This window comes from Astatotilapia calliptera, chromosome 1 (assembly GCF_964374335.1).
Source record: "Astatotilapia calliptera chromosome 1, fAstCal68.1, whole genome shotgun sequence".
Lineage (NCBI taxonomy): Eukaryota > Metazoa > Chordata > Actinopteri > Cichliformes > Cichlidae > Astatotilapia > Astatotilapia calliptera.
In genome coordinates, this window is record NC_137422.1 from 14,592,537 (window position 1) to 14,614,835 (window position 22,299).

General features: G+C 39.1%; 2 protein-coding genes and 1 long non-coding RNA gene across 6 annotated transcripts; 2 read left to right on the forward strand and 1 right to left on the reverse strand.

Annotated features, from left to right (window-relative positions):
• Positions 1-3,089: 3,089 nt before the first annotated feature.
• Positions 3,090-8,520, forward strand: LOC113019080 (uncharacterized). Its single transcript, XM_026162623.2, has 10 exons — positions 3,090-3,232; positions 3,566-3,776; positions 4,399-4,583; positions 4,667-4,882; positions 6,039-6,453; positions 6,697-6,818; positions 6,914-7,153; positions 7,389-7,550; positions 7,739-7,828; positions 7,918-8,520. Exons 1-10 carry the CDS (start codon positions 3,107-3,109, stop codon positions 8,086-8,088), a joined length of 1,938 nt encoding a protein of 645 aa, XP_026018408.2. The 5' UTR covers positions 3,090-3,106; the 3' UTR covers positions 8,089-8,520.
• Positions 8,521-8,904: 384 nt separating this feature from the next.
• Positions 8,905-10,819, reverse strand: LOC145420328 (uncharacterized). The gene is made up of 2 exons (XR_013901637.1): positions 10,359-10,819; positions 8,905-9,090 (listed from the first exon to the last, which is right to left on the reverse strand). It is a non-coding gene; the product is annotated as an uncharacterized LOC145420328 (long non-coding RNA).
• pir (pirin) lies at positions 10,038-21,903 on the forward strand. Of its 4 annotated transcripts, none has more exons than XM_026164395.2 (10): positions 10,038-10,251; positions 11,285-11,403; positions 11,487-11,579; positions 13,061-13,141; positions 14,438-14,644; positions 17,454-17,538; positions 18,267-18,311; positions 19,689-19,771; positions 20,212-20,278; positions 20,412-21,903. In XM_026164395.2, the coding sequence occupies exons 1-10, from the start codon at positions 10,131-10,133 to the stop codon at positions 20,528-20,530; spliced, it is 1,020 nt and encodes a 339-aa protein (XP_026020180.1). In that variant the 5' UTR covers positions 10,038-10,130; the 3' UTR covers positions 20,531-21,903. The 4 variants fall into 4 exon arrangements, with proteins under 4 accessions (XP_026020180.1, XP_080145477.1, XP_026020186.1 ...); XM_026164401.2 differs by having other exon boundaries at positions 10,110-10,251; positions 11,307-11,403; XM_080289373.1 differs by lacking the exon at positions 10,038-10,251 and adding an exon at positions 10,817-11,220 and having other exon boundaries at positions 11,307-11,403.
• Positions 21,904-22,299: the final 396 nt, after the last annotated feature.

Sequence of the window (22,299 nt, forward strand, 5' to 3'; positions counted from 1 at the left end):
CTGACAATCATTAAAGTGATGGTTGGGACTTCCAGTCAATTAAAACAGATTAACATGGATTTCCAAATGTTTTTTGATTTTCATATGTACCTATTTTATGTCACATCAACTTTAATAGCGGGAAATTAACCAGGCATACAACTCCCAAAAAGTGGATTCTGTTCATCTGGACTTTTTTCAGTGGGAGAAACATTATGTCACTCATCCAAGTAACTTCTTCAGTCTCATATAGGGCATGTTTTTCAAGTAACCTATATTTGATGACAGCATATTAAAACTGGAAATTCAGTTTTTGGTGTGCCCCCCCCATATTTTTAGTGGCCCCTATAAGGCCACCCCTATGAAAAAATTCTGGATGCACCCCTTGCTGTACAGTACATATTTCATATTCTTGCTCAAAAAAGGTCAACCTATCATGAGTTCAGAAAAACAATTTTTCTTAAGTTTATTTTAAGAAGGAAATTTTGGTGATGCCTCCATGCTACCAGCAGCCATGGCTACCCAACTGAGAGAGATGGATTTAAAGCAGGGTTGTCATTTTAATACACATTTAATTACTATCTTATTATAAAAAAAAAGAAGTCAGCACAAATCTCTGAGCTTATAATGTATATACATGTTTATAATTTGACCTCCACACAGTGTATTGCTTATCATTATTTGTGTTGAATTACAGTGTTTTAGCCCACTTTAATGACATGAAACGTGATATAGTGTCGCAACAAAAACGTTGGGATGTTCCGCCTCGGGAGTGAGAACAAGCTCAGTGTCCTCACAATTTTTGTCCTCAGCACCACCTAGTGGAGGACACCATGATTTATTAGAGAAGAGAAGAGAGGGTTTCTGGATATTTACTTTACAGCATTGAATGCTGAACTCCTATTTAAAGTAATTTTGAAATTTTCCACAAGAGCCTGTTTATGTGGATCATTGTTTGATTTATTATTTGAATAAATCATAAAGCTGTTTTTCATTCTTTTAACACTGCACATCATCACCAAATGGATGAAAGAAAGTATTAACAATTGATATGAACTCATTTTAAATGATGGTTTTAGAATATTTAATAGATTTTTTTTTATCCCTCTTTGGATCTTGATGTTATTGATAAATGGCAGTTTGCTTGTCTTTCCTTTTGCCTTCTAGAGACCCAATAACAAAACCAATGTTGTTTTTGAATCTAATTATCCAGTCACACATGTGTGATGTGTCTGTAAGAGTTAGTTTTCTTTTCTCTCTTTTTTTCTTTTTTTTGGGCATTTTTTTGTTTTTATTTTTATTTATTTATTTGATTTGCCTGTCCCTTTTGGATCTTTAGCCATCAGAATTGTTGTCTGAAGGCCAAGAAAGATGCCAAGCGAATTTACTTTACCAATTGGATCATCATGGCCTTGCCATATTGGTCCATTTAATTATGTATTTAATTATAATTATCTATTTATTTGCTTTGATTTTCGGTTGTTACAGACGGGACAGACATGACTGGGGGATAGGACAGGGAGAAAGAATGAAAGAAAGAGAGGGAGAGAAAGAAAAATAGAGGGGAGAAGAGACGGTGAGAAAGGGGGGAAGAAAAAAAAGAAAAAACAAATACAACACCTGGATCACCTGTATAAGAAAAAACAGAAGAGAAAACAAACCAAAAAGAGTAACATAATAAATACAACACCATCACAATAAACTAGCTAACAGTAGATAACAGTAGATACTAAATACTAAATGTTATTGTGCAGTACACAAGATCGACAGCGCACAATGTGCTTTGAGGTAGCACCCAAGAAAGGTGTAGTTTGTGTCTGTGAACACCCGTGTGCACACCTGTGTGGATCAGCACGCTTCTATTCAGAACTGAAGAAGCTTCTCGGATGAGAGGTGAAACGTCTTCAAACAACTTAAAGAAGTCCAGACGCTTTTCTTTGCAAGCTCCTTTGACTTCTATTCAAAAGGTTTCTCCATGTAACGATCTGCTAGGGAGTGTGGGGAGCCATAGCCCCGTGCCCCAGGGCATGAAGCAGGTATTGAGGAGATCCAGGCCCCAGACATCCAGAGGCCCCAGAGTACGAGGACCCAAGGAGGACCACCACAGGGGCAACTGTGCCACCCTCCTGGGAAGAGCTGAGGAGAGCCCCAAACGAGAGGTCACCCAGCAGCCGTGGAGCAGAGGCCAGAGGGGGTTGCTGTGACGTGCCCACGGGCTCTTCCGGCAGCCATCTGTGCCAGAGAGGACCAGGCCTCAGGCCCAGAGGCCAGAGGCTTGAGGGCACCCCACCCCCCGGAAGGGGCCCAGCCGGGCCACAGGCACCAGGTCCCGCCAATCGGCCACCAGGAGTGAGTTAGTATTTTCTAACTGGTTGATTTCATTGTGCGGATGGGAGTAAATATATATTACTGTCTGTAAGCGACTGTGTGAACATTGCTTTATTGTAAAGATGAAGGTCACCTGGACCCAAACCTAGTAATTCAACAAAAATAATGGTCAGTGAGACAGTTTGTGACAAGAAGGTCATGGCGGCTCATTGTGCAGACTGTCCTGTAATTATGAAACAGAATGTTTTGTTAATTCACAGAAAATGTCCTTCTTTTTGTCTTCATTTATTGTTTTTCTCCAAAGAAAAAAAAAAAACCCCACACAAACAAATTTCCTTAGGCAGTGAAAAAAGAATTTTTTTTCTCATTTAGTTATTTATCTGTTACTTAATTACTTTAGTGCTGTATAAATAGCCTTGGGGGAGGTCTTCATCAATAAGACAGTCTGTAAAACTCATGAAAATGTATACCCTCCTTCACTTATTATTAGTCTTTGTTGGGACAATTCTGGCCCCTGGGCTTTATGTTTGACACACCTGTTTTAAAGCCTCCAGAGAATATCAGCGCTGTCCACAGCTAGAAGCCTGTAAAAACTTTCTTTTTCACATAACTGTATGACTGCAAACATATCTGTTATGCAGGGACTTTGATGCTTTGCTGCTATGATGAGTTGTTACTAAATTTATACAAGGGCGCACACACAAACAAGCAACCACACATTCTGCAGTTATTTCCAGCGTGCCCTGTGGAGCCACTGACATCCAGCTAAATCCGTAGATGTTCAGGTGGATTGAATTACATGAGAAGCCCACTCCACTGTTGCAACATTGGTAACAGCGGCACACGGTGGACCCTCAATCCAGTGTACTGGCCAGTTTTTCACCATCTCAGAAGCCAAAATAAGCTGATGAATAAATCCAAACAGGTACTGTGACATACTAAACATACAATGAGAAATTGTGCATGAAAGTGTGTGTCTGCCTCCTGAGAAGTTTTTTAAAACTCTACCTGGGAGAGTTTTAAAGACTCTTACAGTATTGATAAGTATGTAGCATTTTATCTGCTTAAATCTTGGCAAGAAAACAAGACAGCTTAAGTCTGTATTTGCATGTACGAGTGAACTTTGACAAACTGTGTTGTTTGAAGTTTCCTAAATTGCTTTTCAGAAACTCATACCAACTTTCTCGGTGTTGTCTTTAATAAAATCAGCAATATAAGAGTTGTACTGTTTGACATCATTACTGTATGTGTGTTTCAGATGGTGATACACGATGTGTTAATAATAGGAAGTGGCCCTCATGCCCTAACCCTGGCTAGCTTGCTATGTAGCAATGACTGGGACCCAAAATCAGATGTTAGACATGACTCGCTGTTCTCCACCTCCACCACCAAGTCTCAGCCAAGCACAGAAACATCCAGCAACAAGCCCAATACTAGCAAGATGAAGAGGAAGAAGAGGGTAACAGATGGTATGGTGTGCTTATCTTTACTTTCTCAAAACTGGGAAGATGTTAGGATTGTTACTGAGAATCTGAGTGTTCACAGGGAAACATTTTCAGGCAATTAACCAAACCGTCCAGGCAAAATGAACTGAAGACAGATTGTTTGAACCGTTTTAAGCAGAAATACCAGACGTAATGTAGATCTGTTTATAAAGGGTTTGCACTTTATTTTAAAAAGCAGAGAATATTATTGGGCTGTTGGTCAGACAAAACAAGTAGATTGAAGAACATGAGTGATGAGAAACTGGGAGTTTTTCATAGTTTTGTAATATTTTGTTAACTAAACTACAAATGATAAAAATCGAAAGTATCTTATTACAAAAAAATAAAATTCAAGTATCCACACAAACTGAACCAGATAATTTTGATTTTTTTTAGTCATTTAGACTTTTTCTGGATAGTTTTTAAATTGACTGTTTAAAAAAAAAAAGCCGGCTTTTGTAATTCGCCAATTTTTCAGACATAACTGAGTTTTATGTGAACATGATAATGAGACTGAAGACGCACTTATTTTGATATCCACTGATGCTGTAAATAAGAATGAACAGTTCTCTCTGTTCTCTTTGTTGACAAATTAAATATTCTGCAGGCCAGGCGATGGAGGTGCAACATGCAAAGTTAACCACATCGGAGAGGACAGTTTGTTCCCCACTCAGTCTCAGAGTGGTGGACACCTATGGAGAGTGGACTGCTCTGTGGGAGAGCCAGTTCACAGCTCTGAACATCCCTCATCTGCGCTCACACTCGCTGGTGCACACAGACCCTCTTAATAAGGTAGAAGCACAATCGACTTCCCCTACTGTGGAAATGAGGTACGAATAAGAACGGTGTTAACGTGTGAATATTTGTCCTGACAGAAAGCGCTGCAGGAATTTGCTTTAAGGTGCGAGCGCTCGGCAGAGCTTCATAGCCTCCCAGAGCAGGTTTATATTCTGGATGAAAATGCGTTCTTTAACGACATGAGGCTCGGCAAGAAAGAGAGGAAACGTCTAAACATCAGCTCTGGGCTAAAGAAGAGTTTGTCCTTCAGTCTGCCAGGAACAAAACTAAGTGTGGATTTCTTCAAGGAGCAGGTGAGAGCAGCTGTGCGTGTAAATAGCATGTGTGCTTGTCTTGTTTGAAGTTACACTGCATTGATTGGTACACTTTGTAAGCTTTGATTGCTGCTCTTTTAACACCACATTTGTGTTACTGAATAAGAGAAGTTTGCATGCAAAACAGAATATAAACTTTGAAACTTTGAATCCTAAAATGAGACATTTCTTTTAGACAATGTGATTTCTTCTCTACCTGTTGCTGTTGGGGGAGCATCAAAGTTTGGAACAGAGCTGTGCTTTAGGATTTTATTTTGTTTTTAGATTCAGCTTGTTCAAACAGTGGGATTTCTTGTCAGCTTTTATTATTTTGAAGATGTCTAGTTTTAGTTTAGTTTTTATTAGCTTCATAGTTAAGTCTTTTTAATTTTTAATGTATGGAGGACATATGCCAGAGGCAACATTTAAGAATGTAAGAAAACCAGCAAGCTTTTTTTTTTTTTTTGTTAATTTATGTTGTAATTTATGTTAGGTCAGTCTGTCTTGTCTCTGCTAGCCAGCTAACTAGGCCTCTTAGTTAGCTAGTTTAGTGTTTTCTGTTAATTTATGTTGTAAATTTATGTTGCATGTAGCACCTTGGTTCCTGGAGGAACATTGTTTCGTCTCACTGTGTACTGTTAAACTGTATATGGTTGAAATGACAATAAAGCCAACTTGACTTGACTTGAAGCTAATACAATAAGAACATCAATATTTGAAAACAACTGACTCGTGGTCTTATAGACATCCATCAAAGACTCATCAAACCTTATTCTTATAATTTAAGAAATAACCCAACTAATTTTATATCCTCCATATTTTATTTTAGTTGGTTTTACAACTTCACAAAATTAGTTTAGTTAGTTTCAATGTTAAATTTGTTTTTAACAGTTGTAGTTTTTATCTTTTATTTTGGTCAACTCAAATATTTTTTTCACACCTACTTTTAGGTTTGAGTTTAGTTCACTATTAAAAAAAACTTTGCAATAATGTAACTAATGTTGGATGACATCTTGTGCTGCTTCGAGAAACTCACCAAAACACCAACGGCAACAATAAATTGCTAATTGCTACCACTTATCCTACCAAATTTAAGCAGCATGAGCACCAAAATTTGAGAATTGCTGTTTCCTTAGCTATTTCAGTTAAAACACAGGTGGAGAGATACAAGTTGGACAAAGTGCTGCTGAAGGGAACAGTGGAGCACATCACCCCTGTGAAGGAAGACGAGACAGAGATGAAAGACGAGAACTTGAAACAGGAGGAGGAAAATCAGAGTGACGTCTTCAAGGTGTCTGATGCAAAGAGAAATGGGGCGGGGAAGCCAGCTAAATATTTTCAAGTCCAACTTGAAGATGGCACCATCCTAAGAGCCTACCAGGTCGTCATGGCAACAGGTCCAACCCGTGCCCAGATGGCAAACATCCCATCGTGGGTGAAAAGCATTGGTGAAAGCTACCCAGAGGAGCGTTTACTGCATACAGTTCATCTCATGCATCATCTGCCGAATTCTAAGCAAAAACCTCGAGAAACAAATTGTGTGAGAGACAAAGATACTTTCGCTCCTCAAGGTATGTGAGATTTCTTTTAGAAATAATTTGATTACATAAACATTAAAGCTTTAGTGACCCAGTATCATAAAGTAAAACTCCGCTTTGTGAGTTGTTTGCACGTTTCCTAGAATGTTATAACCTTTGCTTTCTGATAAATGTCTTTGCTTCTGCAGACTTCGTTGGCCATTTGGCACCTATCCTCACACCTGCTCCTCCCTGTGCAAATACTGTGTGCTTGTGTGTTTCTGTCATTGTATGTAGTCTGTGAGCCCGGCCAGAGAGTAATGGTCATTGGTGGAGGTCTGACCAGCGCTCACGTCATCTCAGTTGCACTGCAACAAGGTGCCAGCCATGTGACATGGGTTATGAGAAAACACCTCCAGGTTTAGAGACTGTAAAACGGCACATGAACCAAAAATTTATAATAATTCTGTCCAACTCGAGTACACATTTTAGCTCGTGTTGTTTTCTTCCACAGCTGAAACAGTTTGACGTGGGTGACGTTGAGAGTTTGGTGGGTCGTTACTCTCATGTGGAGCACGGCATCAAGATGGATGGCCAAGCCTACCTACGGCAGTTCTACAATGAGAGGAGTCTCCACAAACGCCTTGCAATGATTCATCAGGCAAGGAAGGGAGGGGCCGTCACCCCGGAGGCCTACATCCATCTGCAGCCATTCATAGTGAACGGACAGGTGGATGTGAAGACGTACTGTCAGGTTTGTATTCAGTGTAGAAGGTCCCAAGAGTAAAATGAGATATGACCCACCAAGTAATGACAAACTTCCGAGTTCTACTACCTTTCCAGCATCCTAATGTGGACAAGTCACCCATGTTGGAGTTGCACAATGCAGTTACCTCACTGGCTTGACAGTGTGATAACTGCATTGTGTGCATTGTATGTCAAATAAGGCCTATAATGAACAGGGAGATAAAGAATCTCACACCGTCTAGGTGAGTGAAGCCAGCTGGTGCTACAGAAACCAGGTCTGGAGCCTTTCCCTCACCACCGGGGAGCACTGGACTGGAGATAAGATTTGGATTGCCACTGGCTGCAAACTTGATGTGAAACAGGACCCATTACTTTCTGAAGTGATGAAGGAATTCCCAATTCAGGTGTGTTATGTAGAGAAATGTGTAGTGTTTGTGCATGTACAACACAGAAGTGTATTGTACATGCACAAAGGTTTTGGAAATTACTTGGATGATGAGGAATTTTTTTATGTTTTCATGTAGTTTTTTTCTGCAATCAGTCTCTGGATATAAAAATAAATTATTGATGACATGTGTTTTGTGTTCTTTAGGTGATAGACGGATGGCCGTGCATAACGGAAAGCTTACAGTGGACAGAAGAATGCCCACTCTACCTGATGGGGCAGTACGCAGCTCTTCAGGTAAGTTTTACAAATTGTATTTGTAGTGATGTTTTTTTTTTAGTTATATTACAGGCTGGCCGTGCCTTTCCCCCCAATTTCTCACATAGGTTGGACCTCATGCAGTAAACCTCGCTGGAGGACAGGCTGCCAGCATGAGGATTGCCAAGGACATTATAGGCCGTCATCAGCAGAAGGGTGGGCAGGCTGTTGAACTAAGTGGACAAAAACCAAAAACTGAAGAATACATTCAACAGATGCGAGGTCTGTTTTGGCTGTAAAATGACCACTTAGCCTGAGAAAGTCAAAAATAGCTGCTAGCCATTGCTCAAAAATAGAAGTCATCTCTTCCTGTTTATCTTGGTCAAGGTGTACTTGGAGAATAATAAATGTGGATGACTGAATATATGATCAAGTTTGGGAACTTCAACAAATGTGGTTTTAATAAAACGTTGATTTTTATGGGTACTTTATTTATGGGCTGTCAGACATACAGTCCTGATGTTGAACTGCATAAACAGGGTCTCTCGCAGCACGCCATCACTACTGAGATGGGGCGCAGTAAGATAGTCATTTGGAATTTCTTAAATGATCCTGAGGATCATGGAACAAAAACGTCAAGTGGAAGACCTAAAAAATTTCACCAGCACTGAGTGAAAAAATTGTTGTTTATTTGTTTAATAAATTTTGATCAACAAACTTTCCTTGTCTAATCATGCCCCACGGTGTGGTCTTTCTTTACTTGTGACTTCTTGATGTTGATAAATACAGTAAGTGGAAAAAATATATATAATATACATAATAATGTTCAACACATTATGCTTCTGCTCTGAGGTCCTGCCTCCATGTACTTATGCAATTAATCACAGGACAGCTGGACAGGTGTGTTTATAAATAATATTAAATTAGGCCAATTTTCTTATCCATACTTTTTGACCTGAGGGTAGAATTGATTGTGAACCGGAAAGAGAAAATGCTTATGAACTTGCAAATTAAAAACGTGATGCATTCGCCCTATGACAGCTGGGATAGGCTCCAGCGCCCCCCGCGACCCTGAAAACGATAAGCGGAAGCGAATGGATGGATGGATGGATGCATTTAAGGTCATCCCGTTTGGTTTTTATTTAAGACGAGAATTTGTTCCACTGTGTGATGGCCGAGTTTCTTTTCTTGGAGATAGTTTCTCCTGCCTCAGAGAAAATCCTCTCACATGGAACAGAAGACGCTGGAGTGCAGAAAGTGTAGATATACAGGTATACCGTCTTCCTGGGTCCCACAGACAGCTAAAACGATTAAAAAAAAAATTAAATTGTTGCGCATTTTGTAGAATAACATTTTAAGATTATTTTAAAAATGCATATTTTTTTAATATTAAATTAAAGTCAAATGGAAGTGTTTCTTAAGTTATATAAGGATATTTATATTATGAAAAGCAGATTTCTGACATTTTAAGTTTTTCACATTTTAAGATAAAAAAATAAACACACAAAACAAAAACAAACAAGAACTGAAAGCTGGCAAACCCACCCAACTGACCAAAAACCAACTCAAAATGCTCCCTGGCTGTAGCCCAGGTGGCAGAGCCAACCCGTTCTCACTCCCAAAGCGTAACATTTTACACTAGGTGACAAATCGTCACCTGCTACACGTCCGCCAACAGCTCTGTACTCGTGCCTGCCTGCAACAAAGCGAGCGCGAGCGATGTCTGTCTCGCGCTAGCAGCGCCTGTCCATCATAAATTTATCATCATATTCTGTATTATAATTTACTTTTTTGTGTTTGATAAGGTTTGTGGTGTTGCCGCATATGTCACAGACTGTATATTGGCTGTTTACACGACTCCACTTAAGACTAACTAAATAAGCGAACACGCGTGAGTCTGTATAAATTTATACGGCTCCATTTATACAGCCGTATTTTGCGTATCACGACGACAGGGGGGGAAAGAAGTAGTTCCTACCATTCCTAATTACTTTCTATTTTGTTCATGTTACTGATAAAATCCAAATTTGCCCAGATTACTAAAATATTGATATGTTAATATGAGAATCGATTCTTGAACATAAATATCTGCTATGGGAGGAGTCGATACTTCAGTATATTTCACGAAACTGCTCAACCACCTGCTGTTGGGATTTTTGAGGACTGCAGGAGAGCAGGTTTGAAGCAATGATTGTGGCTTGTGACCTATACTGCAGCCAGATGGCAGGGGGCGATAGAAACGGTTTAAAGAGGTTGAAAACCGCGCCCCGTGTGCCCGCAGTGGGCAAATACCTGCGCCTAGGGACACAACCGTTGCGGCATTTAATCATAAGGCTGAAAAATGATTAGTCATCCCTCCGCCCAAAACACAAACATACACCCGCTTCCGCCCCTGGCTTGTTATAGTAGGCTGCAATCTGAGCAGGTGAAGTTCCAGAAAAAAACTCGCTCCTGTCCGGCAGGTGAGTGTAACTACAAGCTAACAAGCTTGTATGAGCTGGATATAGCCTCTAAAAAGAAGTAGACGGCTAGTGCTACTACACAGAGTGAGAACGGGCTTGTTCTTTACCGTGGTATGCTTTTTTTCTGTAAACGTCATTCTCCAGTCGCATTTAAACATTGCCGAAAGGGTTTTTCATGGCAGGTAATGCAGTACGGTGCGCCTTTATTTCCTAGAAAATGACGCAGTGTTGTTAAAGTTGTTCACTGAACAGAAAACAAGGGACTGCTGGTCACGTGATCACCAGACCAGCCTGCAAATCGGCTTCAAATCATCAACGGACATCGTTTCAGGAAGTGATCACACAACAGAGCCGGGAGCGAAAAGAGACGGCGTAGGCCTAACAAGGTCTGAAGAAGTATCAAATGAATACAGCGAAAGTTACAGGACCGAGCCGACAGCGAGAACTGATGATCAGCTGACCGATCAGCTGATCACTGCCGTCAGACTCTATGAGCTTTTCGCAGTGGCGCCAGATCAGCTGAGATCCTCCAGTTCGCCCAATCAAGTGTTTAAAAATCGGGGAATGAAATAGGGGCTATTTTGTCATATCTTGCTATTTTACAGTATTTTATTTCAGAATAGTCGCCTACAGCAGAGTTGAGGTTTTTTCTTCAGGATGAAATAATTAATAATCTATTAAAAACGTTTTTTTACTTTGAGACTTCTAAGTCATTTGAGACACTACAGTCAATAAATACAGATATTTTTTTTTTAGAAAAGAAAGGTGAACTGAAACTTACACTGGTGCATTTTAAGAGTAAGGAAGTGCTTTAATAAAGATGGAGAGTTGAAATCTGAGTAATAGATATAAAATGAAAATTATTCACAAAAGTTATTACAAGTAGCAAATCAACAAATAAAAAAGGCATGTCACGGGTAAAATAAAGATTTTCTTCTTATTATTATCCTTTTTTTAGTGAATGCTGAGGTATGTTATGTATTGTTTTATATCATTGTTTTGAATGTTTATGTATATGTTGTATACGTTGTAGTGACTACCGAAATCTTCCCCAGAACGATGAATGTGAGGAGAGTGCAAAAGACAGTTCTGAGTGTGGAACAGGAAGAGGGGCTCGGCGCTCGGGTCCGCAGGAGCATTGGGAGAAAGGAGGTACGCTCTTCAGCTGTCATGCTGCTTGCTGAAAATGCACTCAACAGCACTCCTCAAACATATGCTGCATATTTTATTTCCAGCTGAGGAACCTGGATCCTTTTTTGATGCTGGATGAGTTTAGAGTGAGCAAGCCAGCGGGATTTCCAGACCATCCTCACAGAGGATTTGAGACGGTGAGGCTGTGTGAGTGTGTGACCAAAGATTTACAAGTTCCAGATTCTCAAGTTTGGGAATTTGCTGCTCTTCCTTCCTGCGTTTGGTCTTTCTGTTTGGGGGGGGAGCAATCAGTTTTGTATTTTTCCTTTAGAAAATTATGAGAATTCTTTCAGTGTTTTACAACACTTAATAGACAAAAAAAGAAAAGATTTAAAATTTGCATTTTTAAAATCAAAATCTGCAACAGGTTGCAAAGCAGCGTATGAATGTACAACGTGAAAGTACTGCAGTTGTTAACCTTTCAACTAAACGTTGTCACACAGTTTAACTAGTACATCACCAGCAGGTGAAATTCCTCCTTTTTGTCACTAGATGGTGACATTAGGACAAGGCCCAGGAGATAAATGTACCACCTTCATTTATACAAACATTATTTCAGGTTGATTGACCTTTTTAAAACATAGATAAAGTCCAAGGTAGAAAAAACACTAATATTTCATGCCACTGTAAAGTTTGCATAAACTCACCTTTTACCCAGAATGCTTTGCAAGGAAACGTGCAAAGAATCAAATGAAGAAAAAAAAAATCCCCTATTTTGAAATGACCAAATGCCCCAGCTATTAGTGGAGCAACTTTACTTTTGTGGGAGAGGTTATTTTAAAATAAATGCCAAATATTTGTACATATTTTTTTACTGAATTTGTGATCCACATTTAGAAGCTTGAAGGTCTAAATGTGATTTTTTTTAAAGCAAATTATTTTCTAAAAGGTGATGTTGTCTTCACCTTTTGCATTTTACTCATTAATCGTTTTATGGATCACACAAATTAAATATGAAGTAGCCAAAGCTCTTTCTAGAATGGATATCACAATTTACACAAAACATCAGCAAAGCTGCTACCATAGCTATGAATCAATGAAGTGTGGCAGGCTTGACTTGTGTCTTCATAGTCTTGAAAACCCAGACGTTGTCCTTAGATTGCCGGACTTCCCCCAACTTTATTTGATTTGGCAGATGCGACTTAAATCTCCTGGTGTGGGTGGACAGGACTAGGCTTCACTCCCAGCATGCCTTTCAGCAGGTGTGTTTGTACACACTTACATGACTTTTGAAATCACACAGCTGTGGAGACAGATCGCATGCAGTTCACTGCGGGAGCCCAAGCGTTCCTCTCTTACACAGATGTTCACCTTTGAGCTTTTGACCTTACTGTCAGTACTTCTCTTCCTGTCTACTCTGACCACTCTGAAAAAAAGTCCATATTTTTAAAAGTTCCTGCTTAAAAATAAGTGAAAACAAGCCTTTTTGTGTTAATGAAGCAAATAAAACAATGGTAGAGTTAATGAAAATTTTTTTTATGTTTTATAAAGGATTTTGCCAAAACCTGTTTAGTAAAGGTGCCATAAAAGGGAAAAACTCTAATCATGCCTTTTTTCAATTTTAACTGTGACTAAATACTGATAATGGGTGATTATGCTGTTTATATGTGTCTTTCAGGTAACATATCTTTTAGAGGGGAGCATAGCGCATGAAGACTTTTGCGGCCATTCAGGACGACTGAAATCTGGAGATCTGCAAGTATGGCTTTCTACAAGGGGACCTCTAATGATTTTTCATATGTATACAGTATACTGTTAAAGTGGTGGATGCTCATATTAAACAAGGTCAAAGTTTCAAATAAGGAGTTCTGCACTGGCAGGAGTATTCCCTCTGAGCTAAAAACTCAGACCTTGTTCAACAAATCATACACTGTACATAAAAGATGGAAAGAGCCATCATGATGTCACCCTTTAATTTTTATGCCGCGTTTTTGTAACTGACTTCGACTAGAAAGTTAGCCAGAGTTCATAAGTTACCAGCTAAGCTTGGCTAGCAAGGTACCTCCATATATGACATACCTACGGTGGCTGGGAAGTGCAAAGCGCAACAAATTAAAAAACGGCAACAAATTAAAAAACGGCAACAAATTAAAAATCCGCAACAAATTAAAAAACCACAACAAATTAAAAATCCGCAACAAATTAAAAAACCACAACAAATTAAAAATCCACAACAAATTTAAAAAACGGCAACAAATTAAAAATCCACAACAAATAAAAATCCACAACAAATTAAAAATCCACAACAAATAAAAAAAATCGCAACAAATTAAAAATCTGCAACAAATTAAAAATCCACAAAAAATTAAAAAAAAACGCAACAAATTAAAAAAACGCAACAAATTAAAAATCCACAACAAATTAAAAAAACGCAACAAATTAAAAAAACGCAACAAATTAAAAATCCGCAACAAATTAAAAATCCTTGACGGAAAGGGATTGTCTGAAATACCGGAAGCGACACAACGATTAGCCTAATAGGGCTTTTGGAGAGTGATGTCGCGAGAGGGGGTGTGGCCAGGATTTTTGGTTGAGGCGCCATGTTTCTGGGCCGAACAAAGCGCTAGCGAAAGAGGAGCGAAAGTACACGGATAACCCCAGCTATGGTTCGTACTTGCTGTGCGGTCGGTTGTAAAGTTAGATCGCACGACCGGCAAGGGAATAAGGTTGAAAATGAGGAGATCACCAAGGTTTCAACACATCCTCTCAGGGAGATTTATGTCTGTACAAAATTTCAACATCCACTGTCAGCTTTTCAAAGCTGTTTTTTCCAAAGTGATGAATCAGTCGCTGATCACCACCATCCACACGTGTTAGGCCCTACACCAAACCATTGAAATGCAAATAGTATCCAGCCCACCTCTAATCCAAACACAAAATTCAAACAGACAATAATAAACTGTAATTCTTTTCATTAGTCCTATCATACACATGCTTGCACATCATTTGTGAGTGTGTCTTTTGTACATGTGAATTATTTCTCCTTGTCCACCAGTGGATGACTGCAGGACGGGGGGTGGTCCATGCTGAGATGCCCATGTCAGAGGAGCCGGTAGTGGGCTTACAGTTGTGGGTTAACCTGTCAAGGCAAGAAAAGATGGTGGAACCTGCGTACCAGGAGCTTAAAGGCTCAGATATCCCCAAACCCAGCCAGGGAGGAGTTGCAGTCACTGTGATATCTGGAGAAGCTTTAGGAGCAAAGGTGTGTGCATGTGTGTTTGTTTTTGTAATTCATCTGCAGGGATCTGATGTCACTAAAACCTTTGTCCTACCAAGTCTATCAGACTACCACCCTAAAACTGGGCATGGTGTTTAGTTTCCTGTTAGCTGCTGATCTCATGATGATTGCTCATTTGCTGGATGCTTGAGGCAAAAAGGAAAAGCCTACAAACAGTATGTGGGTGTGTGTGTGCATCTAGGATAGGGGAAGGAGCCTGTTACTGCACTGTTTGACCAGAGTGAGTGTCTGAAAAGAGGAAACTACAAATAAGAAGCAGATTGTTCGGCGCTGTGAGGGTTGACTTGTTAGTTAGTTGTGGTTTGCCTTTGTGCTTGTTCTAATACTTTTGTGAACATCGGTGGAAGTTGATGTGGAGGTTGTTTAAGGAAGTGGGCACTATTGACACATTTTAGGTTAAATGTAAGACTGAAAGTGAAGGAAATTGATCCAACTAGTTGTTTGAAGTATGTGTTTGTGTTCATCCATGTATGTGGACTCTAATATACCGACAATCAGAATGTTTTATTAATACCAGAAGACATTATGTTGTCAGTGTTCCTCACGACAGTGAGAAAAGTAACTAAACAAACGAAATTAAATAATACAATATATTACACACTTGTACAGTGAGGGATTGTATAGTGAGAAATGATCAAAGTTCCCAAGGCCATAGTAAAAGGACTTGGAAACTGTGTGTGTGTGTGTGTGTGTGTGCGTGTGTGTGTGTGTGTGTGTGTGTGTGTGTGTGTGTGAGTGTGTGTGTGTGTGTGTGTGTGTGTGTGTGTGTGTGTGTGATGAACAAGGTTACTGCTGGTAACATTAAATCCTCTGATGTGTGCTGTGTAAAAAGAACAGTTCAAAGAAAGCATTAAAAGCCTCAGATGACACCAACATTACATTTATTGGTTAAGCTCATCACTTTGGTCTCCTGCCATCGTATCTATTTTTTTAAACCGGCAAGTTAGTTTAAATTTAATTGTGCCCAGTTTTATTCCCACACTTTGTAAATGTTTTCACAATACACTTTTAATAGCTGTTTACAGTACAGCCTTCTTGGGACAGCAACCATGTCACAATACACATCTGGAACAAAAATAAAGAGACCAAAGTGGAAAAAATGTAGCCTATGACTGTTACTGAGTCCCTCAAAGTAAGACATAAATAAACAAAGTACTACATGAATGTGATGACATTCACATTTGAAGGAGACTTTTTCCTTATCTTAATGCATTTATGTCAAAGCACTAATCATGTGTCTGAACTATAGACTAACATAATTATTACAGTGGAATTGTTTTTCTGGTTAACTGACCAGTATTTGCTTGCTTTTGGCAATATTCTGGGTCTCTACTAACGTCTGAGGGAAATGCGTGAATCTTATATCCTCACATGCTTCACCAGCTATTTGTTAAAAATGTCTGCTTGCTGTTTGATGTTGAGCAGGAGGTGTAGCGCTCTTTTCTGTTGAAAACAACTGCCTGTTACAGATAACAACAATGGAGAAAGAGAATATGCAGCAGTTAGCTATGCAGCTGATAAACTGCAATACAAAACTCATAAAAACTGTGTTTTCAGTCATGTGCTGTAAGAAATTGTATTTGCGAGTATTGCACCGGTACGTGTTACATAGGTGCCTGGTGGAGTGCGATGTGGAGTCAGCTATGGTAAATTAAGACTAAGACTAGTCTTAATTTACCATAGCTGACTCCACATCGCACTCCACCACACCACCACAGTGGTTGGACTCATCTCAAGGGGGGATGAGTCGGACTACAGAGATGAGGTCAACAGACTGACTGAGTGGTGTTCAGTTAACAACCTCCAACTGAACACCACGAAAACTAAAGAACTTATCTTGGACTTCAGGAAGGGCAGAGCAGACCCGGCCCCACTTTACATTCACGGGAGCTGTGTGGAGAGGGTACACTCCATGAGGTTTCTGGGCGTGCAGATATCTGATGACCTCTCCTGGACTGCAAATACTACAGCGGTGGTTAAAAAGGCCCAGCAGCGTCTCCACTTTCTGAGAGTGCTCAGGAGGAACAACCTGGAGGAGAGGCTGCTGGTGACATTTTACAGAGCCACCATAGAGAGCATCCTAACGTACGGCATAACAACATGGTATGCAGGGTGCTCAGCTGCAGACAGGAAAGTACTGCAGAGGGTCATCAACACAGCCCAGAAGATCACTGGCTGCTCTCTGCCCAGCCTGGAGGTCACTGCAAACTCTCGGTACCTCAGCAGAGCTGGCAATATCATCAAGGACCACTCTCACCCCAGCAACCAACTGTTTGAACTATTACCGTCAGGCCGACGGTACAGGTCACATAAAACCAGGACAAACAGATTCAGGGATAGCTTCTTTCCCAGAGCTATCACCGTAGTAAATAAGCACAAAAACAATTGAACCTATTCCATACCGTCACTGTCATTATATTATGCTGCTATTCATACTGTCATTATATTAATGCTGCTATCCTGTATATATTGTACATACTACTGTTTGAGTACTTATGATTGTTTTTTTTGTACTTTTTATATTTGACATTTATATTTATTATTGAAACTTGCACCAAGGGAGTGGCACTCCAATTTCGTTGTACTCTGTACAATGACAATAAAGGCTATTCTATTCTATTCTATTCTATTCAAATATAATAACTGTTTAACAATTACTCAAATATACTCAAATATTTTATATCTTCAAACAAAAGAATAACTGTGTAACTCTCCTTGTTGCTGTCTTGCTCTCTCTTGTTTTCTTTTTCTGTTTCCTTTTTCTTTTGTTTAGTCCAAGATCTACACGAGAACTCCGACGTTATACCTGGACTTCAAATTGCAGGCAGAGGCCACGCATGTGCAGCCTGTCCCTCAAGGTAGGAAAAATTAGAAACTAGTTTCTCTAACATGAGTTGATAATAATAAAATTCTTAATCATGTCTTTGATGATGCTTACATAAACATCTTGTGGTCACTCTGGGAATGACGCCGTCTGTTACTGAACTATTGGTTCTCCAGTGTTGTTGCCAGGAGGGGACTGTGTTCTCCACAGGCTGTGTTGAATATTGGCATATTTGTAAAAGAGACAGAACAATGACTAATGCTTCTGGATATAAGAAGTGTTTCAAACTACTTTTTTCTAAAGCAACAGTAAAACAAACTCCAAACAAATGTTTGGCTTTTAAAATAAGACTTTTTAGAATAAAAATTAGGTTGAATCCATGATTAATAAAGCCTCTTGTTTCTATCCATGATACCACTTTGAGACTTGGTATTCTATAATCTTCAAATTTTCATATGTTCCTTTTTCCAATAAATAAATAAATACAAATCCTAGATCACAGCACAAAATGTAAATAGCAAAATGCATCTGCAAATAATTATAAGGCTTTATTTCATTAAAACATAAATGACCTGTCAAATGTTAAAACTGAGAAGTTGTGAATTAAATTAAATTTATGTCAGTGTCAACAACCTTTTTTCCGATGCCTACAAATGTCCAAAAACACAATAAATTCAGGTGGAGGTGAATTGTCTTTTAAAACAATTGACCTATTTTGTTATTACGCCTGTACTTAAGATATGATGTTTCTGTGCTTGACAGGTTGGACCACGTTCATCTACACACTATCAGGATCCACTCATGTTGGTAAGTTTCTTCTTTATTTGACTAATTATTACTTTCCTAATACCTATTTTATTGTTTCTTATTGTTTAACAGCTCAGATTAATGTAAGGAGATTGGTTGTGCTCCACCTGAATTCTTCTGAAAGTTGATCTGGTCATTTTTGTGTGAGCTTGCTGGCAGGCAGACAGCCTTTCGAGGGTAGTGCTCTGTTTGGATTTGTGCACTGGTTTCCCTCCTCGCTCGTCCTGGGGCCTTATCAACGTTACAAAAATGTGTGTGATCTCAGTCCAGCTGCATCTTCCTTTCAGCTTGATGGATATCGACTGTCACTCAGCTATGATCTCTTTAGACTAGATCACTGCAGGTGATCCAGCATCTCTGGAAATATAATAGTGCACCTGTGTGTAAAATACCACCATCTCACTGCTTGGCTTCTTATGCTGCGTCAGTATTCCTGTTTGGTCTGTGAACTATATTGTTTCATGCTTATTGAACAGCATGGTGTGATCAGGGAATTCCCCTCACATGCGAACAAACTCTCTCAGAGAATGAACTCATTTTCAGAGGCTTTGTTAGTTTGTTGAAACCTGTTGTGTTCTGTCAGAATTTCCCTTTTAATATCCTTCATTATGATTCAGTTGCTCCATTGTTACACTGCAGGGTCTCTCAGACTGGCTGTAATTTCGAGCAGATGTTTGATGACACGAGAGGATGAAAATGAGTTCTAAGATTAAAGAAGTTATTTGATTTTAAAGTCTCTAACTCTACAGGCAGTCCTCCCAAATCAGCACCAGCTGGCTTTGATGAATGAATCCAACACAAGTGGGATTGGCTGTGTTTCTCAGCATTTAGTGTTGGTGTTGCGAACAAACTGCTCAAGCAGGTTGAAAGTGTAAATGGCTGAAACATGGAGGTGGCAAATTTACTCTTTGTTGCTAATGATGCTTATTTCGACTCACAAGCCACAAACTTAATCACTTATATTTGTATTTTGTGTTGCTCTGTACATGATTTATGGCGAAGTACAATTCTATGGATGAAATGTGTACTCAGTTTCATTCGTCATAAGAAAAAATGGGATTAATGTGGCAAAATGCTGGGAAACTGTCACATTTAGAAATATAAATGAAGAATTTAACAAATATTATTATTATCATTATCAATATGTCAAACTTATAATATGTTTGAGATCATTTATGGCATCTTAAAACAAGTATGAATACCTTTACTCAAAGCAAAAATATATAAACTGATGTCAGTATAAAACGTGAGATCATCACATTGAATTGTTTTGCAGCACGGTAAAAGATACAAATATCACGCAGCTGAACTTGTGCTTTGCTTTTACTCGCTCACAAATATCATGCCTGGAATATTGGACTTCCCTTTCTTTTCAAGGCCCAGATGAGGAGCAGCAGCAGGTGGAGCCTCATCACACTGTGGTGTTTGGGGATGGAGACTGTGTCAAATTTGAAAACAAGGTTAGAAAAATGTCTTTCACCAGTAGTATGCTATGGGAATTTTCCACCCCCATGTCATCTAGTGGTGTCTGTGAAGGTTCTCAGTCATCCAGGTCATCGTAGTCAAAGGAGCTTGCGAAGAAGCTCTAGTGGTGATTTTTCTGCCTTTGTGAGGTGTTTTTAGTGTGAACTGTCAAGATGCAAGGTGCTGAACCCTAGATCTTTCCTCATGCAGTGTGATTGGTAGAAAGCACTTAAAGCTTTAGAATAAAGTGCCTTGTAAATGAGACTTGTAGTAAAAGTGCTATTAAAGCACCAGTCCATTTACCAAATGGTGAACATGTCTTTAGTCCCTATCTCTAAGCGGGGAGCTACTGACTTTGAATTGTGAAAAACGTTAGTCTGTCCACTTTAAATTCAAACAAATATTACTTCATTTCTTCTTGTGTTTTTTTCCTTAGGGCTCCGAGGTTTCCCATTTTGTGCTGATCGCTGGACAACCAATCAACGAGCCTGTGGTACAACACGGTTAGTCATTGGTGTCCTTTCCTCCATGCCGGCACAAAGTCACTGACAGACAAAAAAAGATGCTTTGTGTTTTTAGGGTATAGTTGATGTAACACAGCTGTGATATAACACTCGTGTTGTGTCTGCTGTTCAGGTCCATTTGTCATGACCACAGAGGACGAGATCAGAGAAGCTTTCAGAGACTACCAGAATGGCAGAAATGGCTTTGAGAGGGCTCCAAACTGGAGATCCAAGATCAGGGATTCTGTTTGACCACCATATCCTGACACTCTTTTACCCCTCAGAAAACATTTGTTACTACAGAAAAAACATAAGGTGGTTTTAGTTTGGGATAATCATATAAAGATGGGAAAAGTTTAGTTTTTGAGAACTTGTTTTTATTTATTAATCTTTGATTTATGTGTGATTAAATTAAACTTGTTACATGAAATGACCACAGCAGGAAATATGCTTGTAAGAACTTCGTTGTGTTTTGGTACAAAGTAGCAGGGTTTGAATCATTTAACATGAAGTTAAGGTTACAGTAATGCAGTGGCCATGGTAAGAAGAGACACTGGCTATCAGTTTGAAACAGGAAATGGATAGACTACCCTGACCTCCTCACTCAACTGAGAGTAACTCTATAACACTCCCAGAGTTATTATGGCCACTACAGGTCACTGTCAAGTGTTTCAAAGGGTTGCTGTTTGCACAAACAACCTGTGGAGCTGTTTCAATCGGGGGGCAATCATTATCATTTATGTGAGAGTTACAGCACTGTGCAAAAGTCTTGAGCCACACCTCATTTCTTTATATTTTGCTTCCAAAGTCTGAACCAACAATTCTCCAGACTTCCTTGACTGTTTTATTTTTTGTAAAGCCATTTAATACTGACCAATTAATCATTCAAGAGATAAGCCAGTGTTGTTGTTACACATAACAGGCAACTTAACAAAGAACCTATTTTAAATTGGCACTTTGTTACTAGCAGCCTCTCACAAAAACACACAATTTATTCCCATTTTTGTAGCTGAATCTCTGAAAAATGCCAAAGAAAACATAGTTTGACAGACAGAAATTAGTAATTATGTACCAGCAAGGTGATTTCCGAAGAGGTATCAGCATGATGTGCAGTGTGTCCTTGAAACAAACTGCAGAAACTGGGCAAATTATCTACAGGAAATGAGTGGTATCAGAAAGTCATGTTCTTAAGAAATAGGAGAAAAACCTGACACAGGAGCTTAGAGATGTATCTGACCTTTCATTTGATCCATCTTTGGAAAGCTTTAAAGCACAAATTGACCTTCAAACTTGTTAGATTTGCCTTATACTGTATTTCCATGTATGTATAAATATGTTTCAGTAAATTGTTGCACCTATTTCCCATTTTCCTGGCAAAATATAAAGACATGAGTGGTGACTTCTGCATAGTCATAGCAGATTAATAGACTAGATGCCATGTGTAAATGCTCTTCTCAGATGTACTCGTGCTTTCTTTGGTGCCGGAAATGAAAGTGAAAGATTTAAGGTTTGATCAATGACCACTATAAGAATCATCCGTGTTATTTTACTGGTTTGTCAGCATTTCTGTCCAAATTTAACCACAATAAAAGTTTCTATGCTAAATAAAATGTACATTATTGCAAGCCTTGTGCTCCTACTTCTCTCCCCTTCTTGCTGTCTCTTCTCAGCCAGCGTCTGAGGTTCATTTTCCACAAACATCTAAACACAATTTCAATTCCCAGTTTGCTCTGCCTTCTCATCTCTCTCAACATCACAAATAAAAGTTTTAGCATAATATAACATGATAATTTGGGGGACGCTTAGCATGTGCTCTTGTCTTAGGATCACTGCTTTTATAAGGGAATAATTTAACAAAAGTAAAGTGAGATTCTTTAAATGTACTGGTTTGTGCCCAGTTAAAACCTAATAAACCACATGAAAGTCTTCAAAGCAATCCATAGTCATACAAATAATTGATTTTATTTATATGTCCTCACAGCACACATGTTGCTAGTGGATTACATTCAAAGACAAATGGG

Bases quoted from the DNA above. Each gene is read 5' to 3' on its own strand.
- LOC113019080 (XM_026162623.2), top strand. From the start codon at position 3,107: ATGAGAAGCCCACTCCACTGTTGCAACATTGGTAACAGCGGCACACGG. The intron at 4,584-4,666 runs GTAGAAGCACAA...TTGTCCTGACAG, and splicing joins ACACAGACCCTCTTAATAAG to AAAGCGCTGCAGGAATTTGC. The intron at 4,883-6,038 runs GTGAGAGCAGCT...GTTAAAACACAG, and splicing joins TGGATTTCTTCAAGGAGCAG to GTGGAGAGATACAAGTTGGA.
- pir (XM_026164395.2), top strand. From the start codon at position 10,131: ATGATTAGTCATCCCTCCGCCCAAAACACAAACATACACCCGCTTCCG. The intron at 11,404-11,486 runs GTACGCTCTTCA...TTTTATTTCCAG, and splicing joins GGAGCATTGGGAGAAAGGAG to CTGAGGAACCTGGATCCTTT. The intron at 18,312-19,688 runs GTAAGTTTCTTC...TTTCTTTTCAAG, and splicing joins ATCAGGATCCACTCATGTTG to GCCCAGATGAGGAGCAGCAG.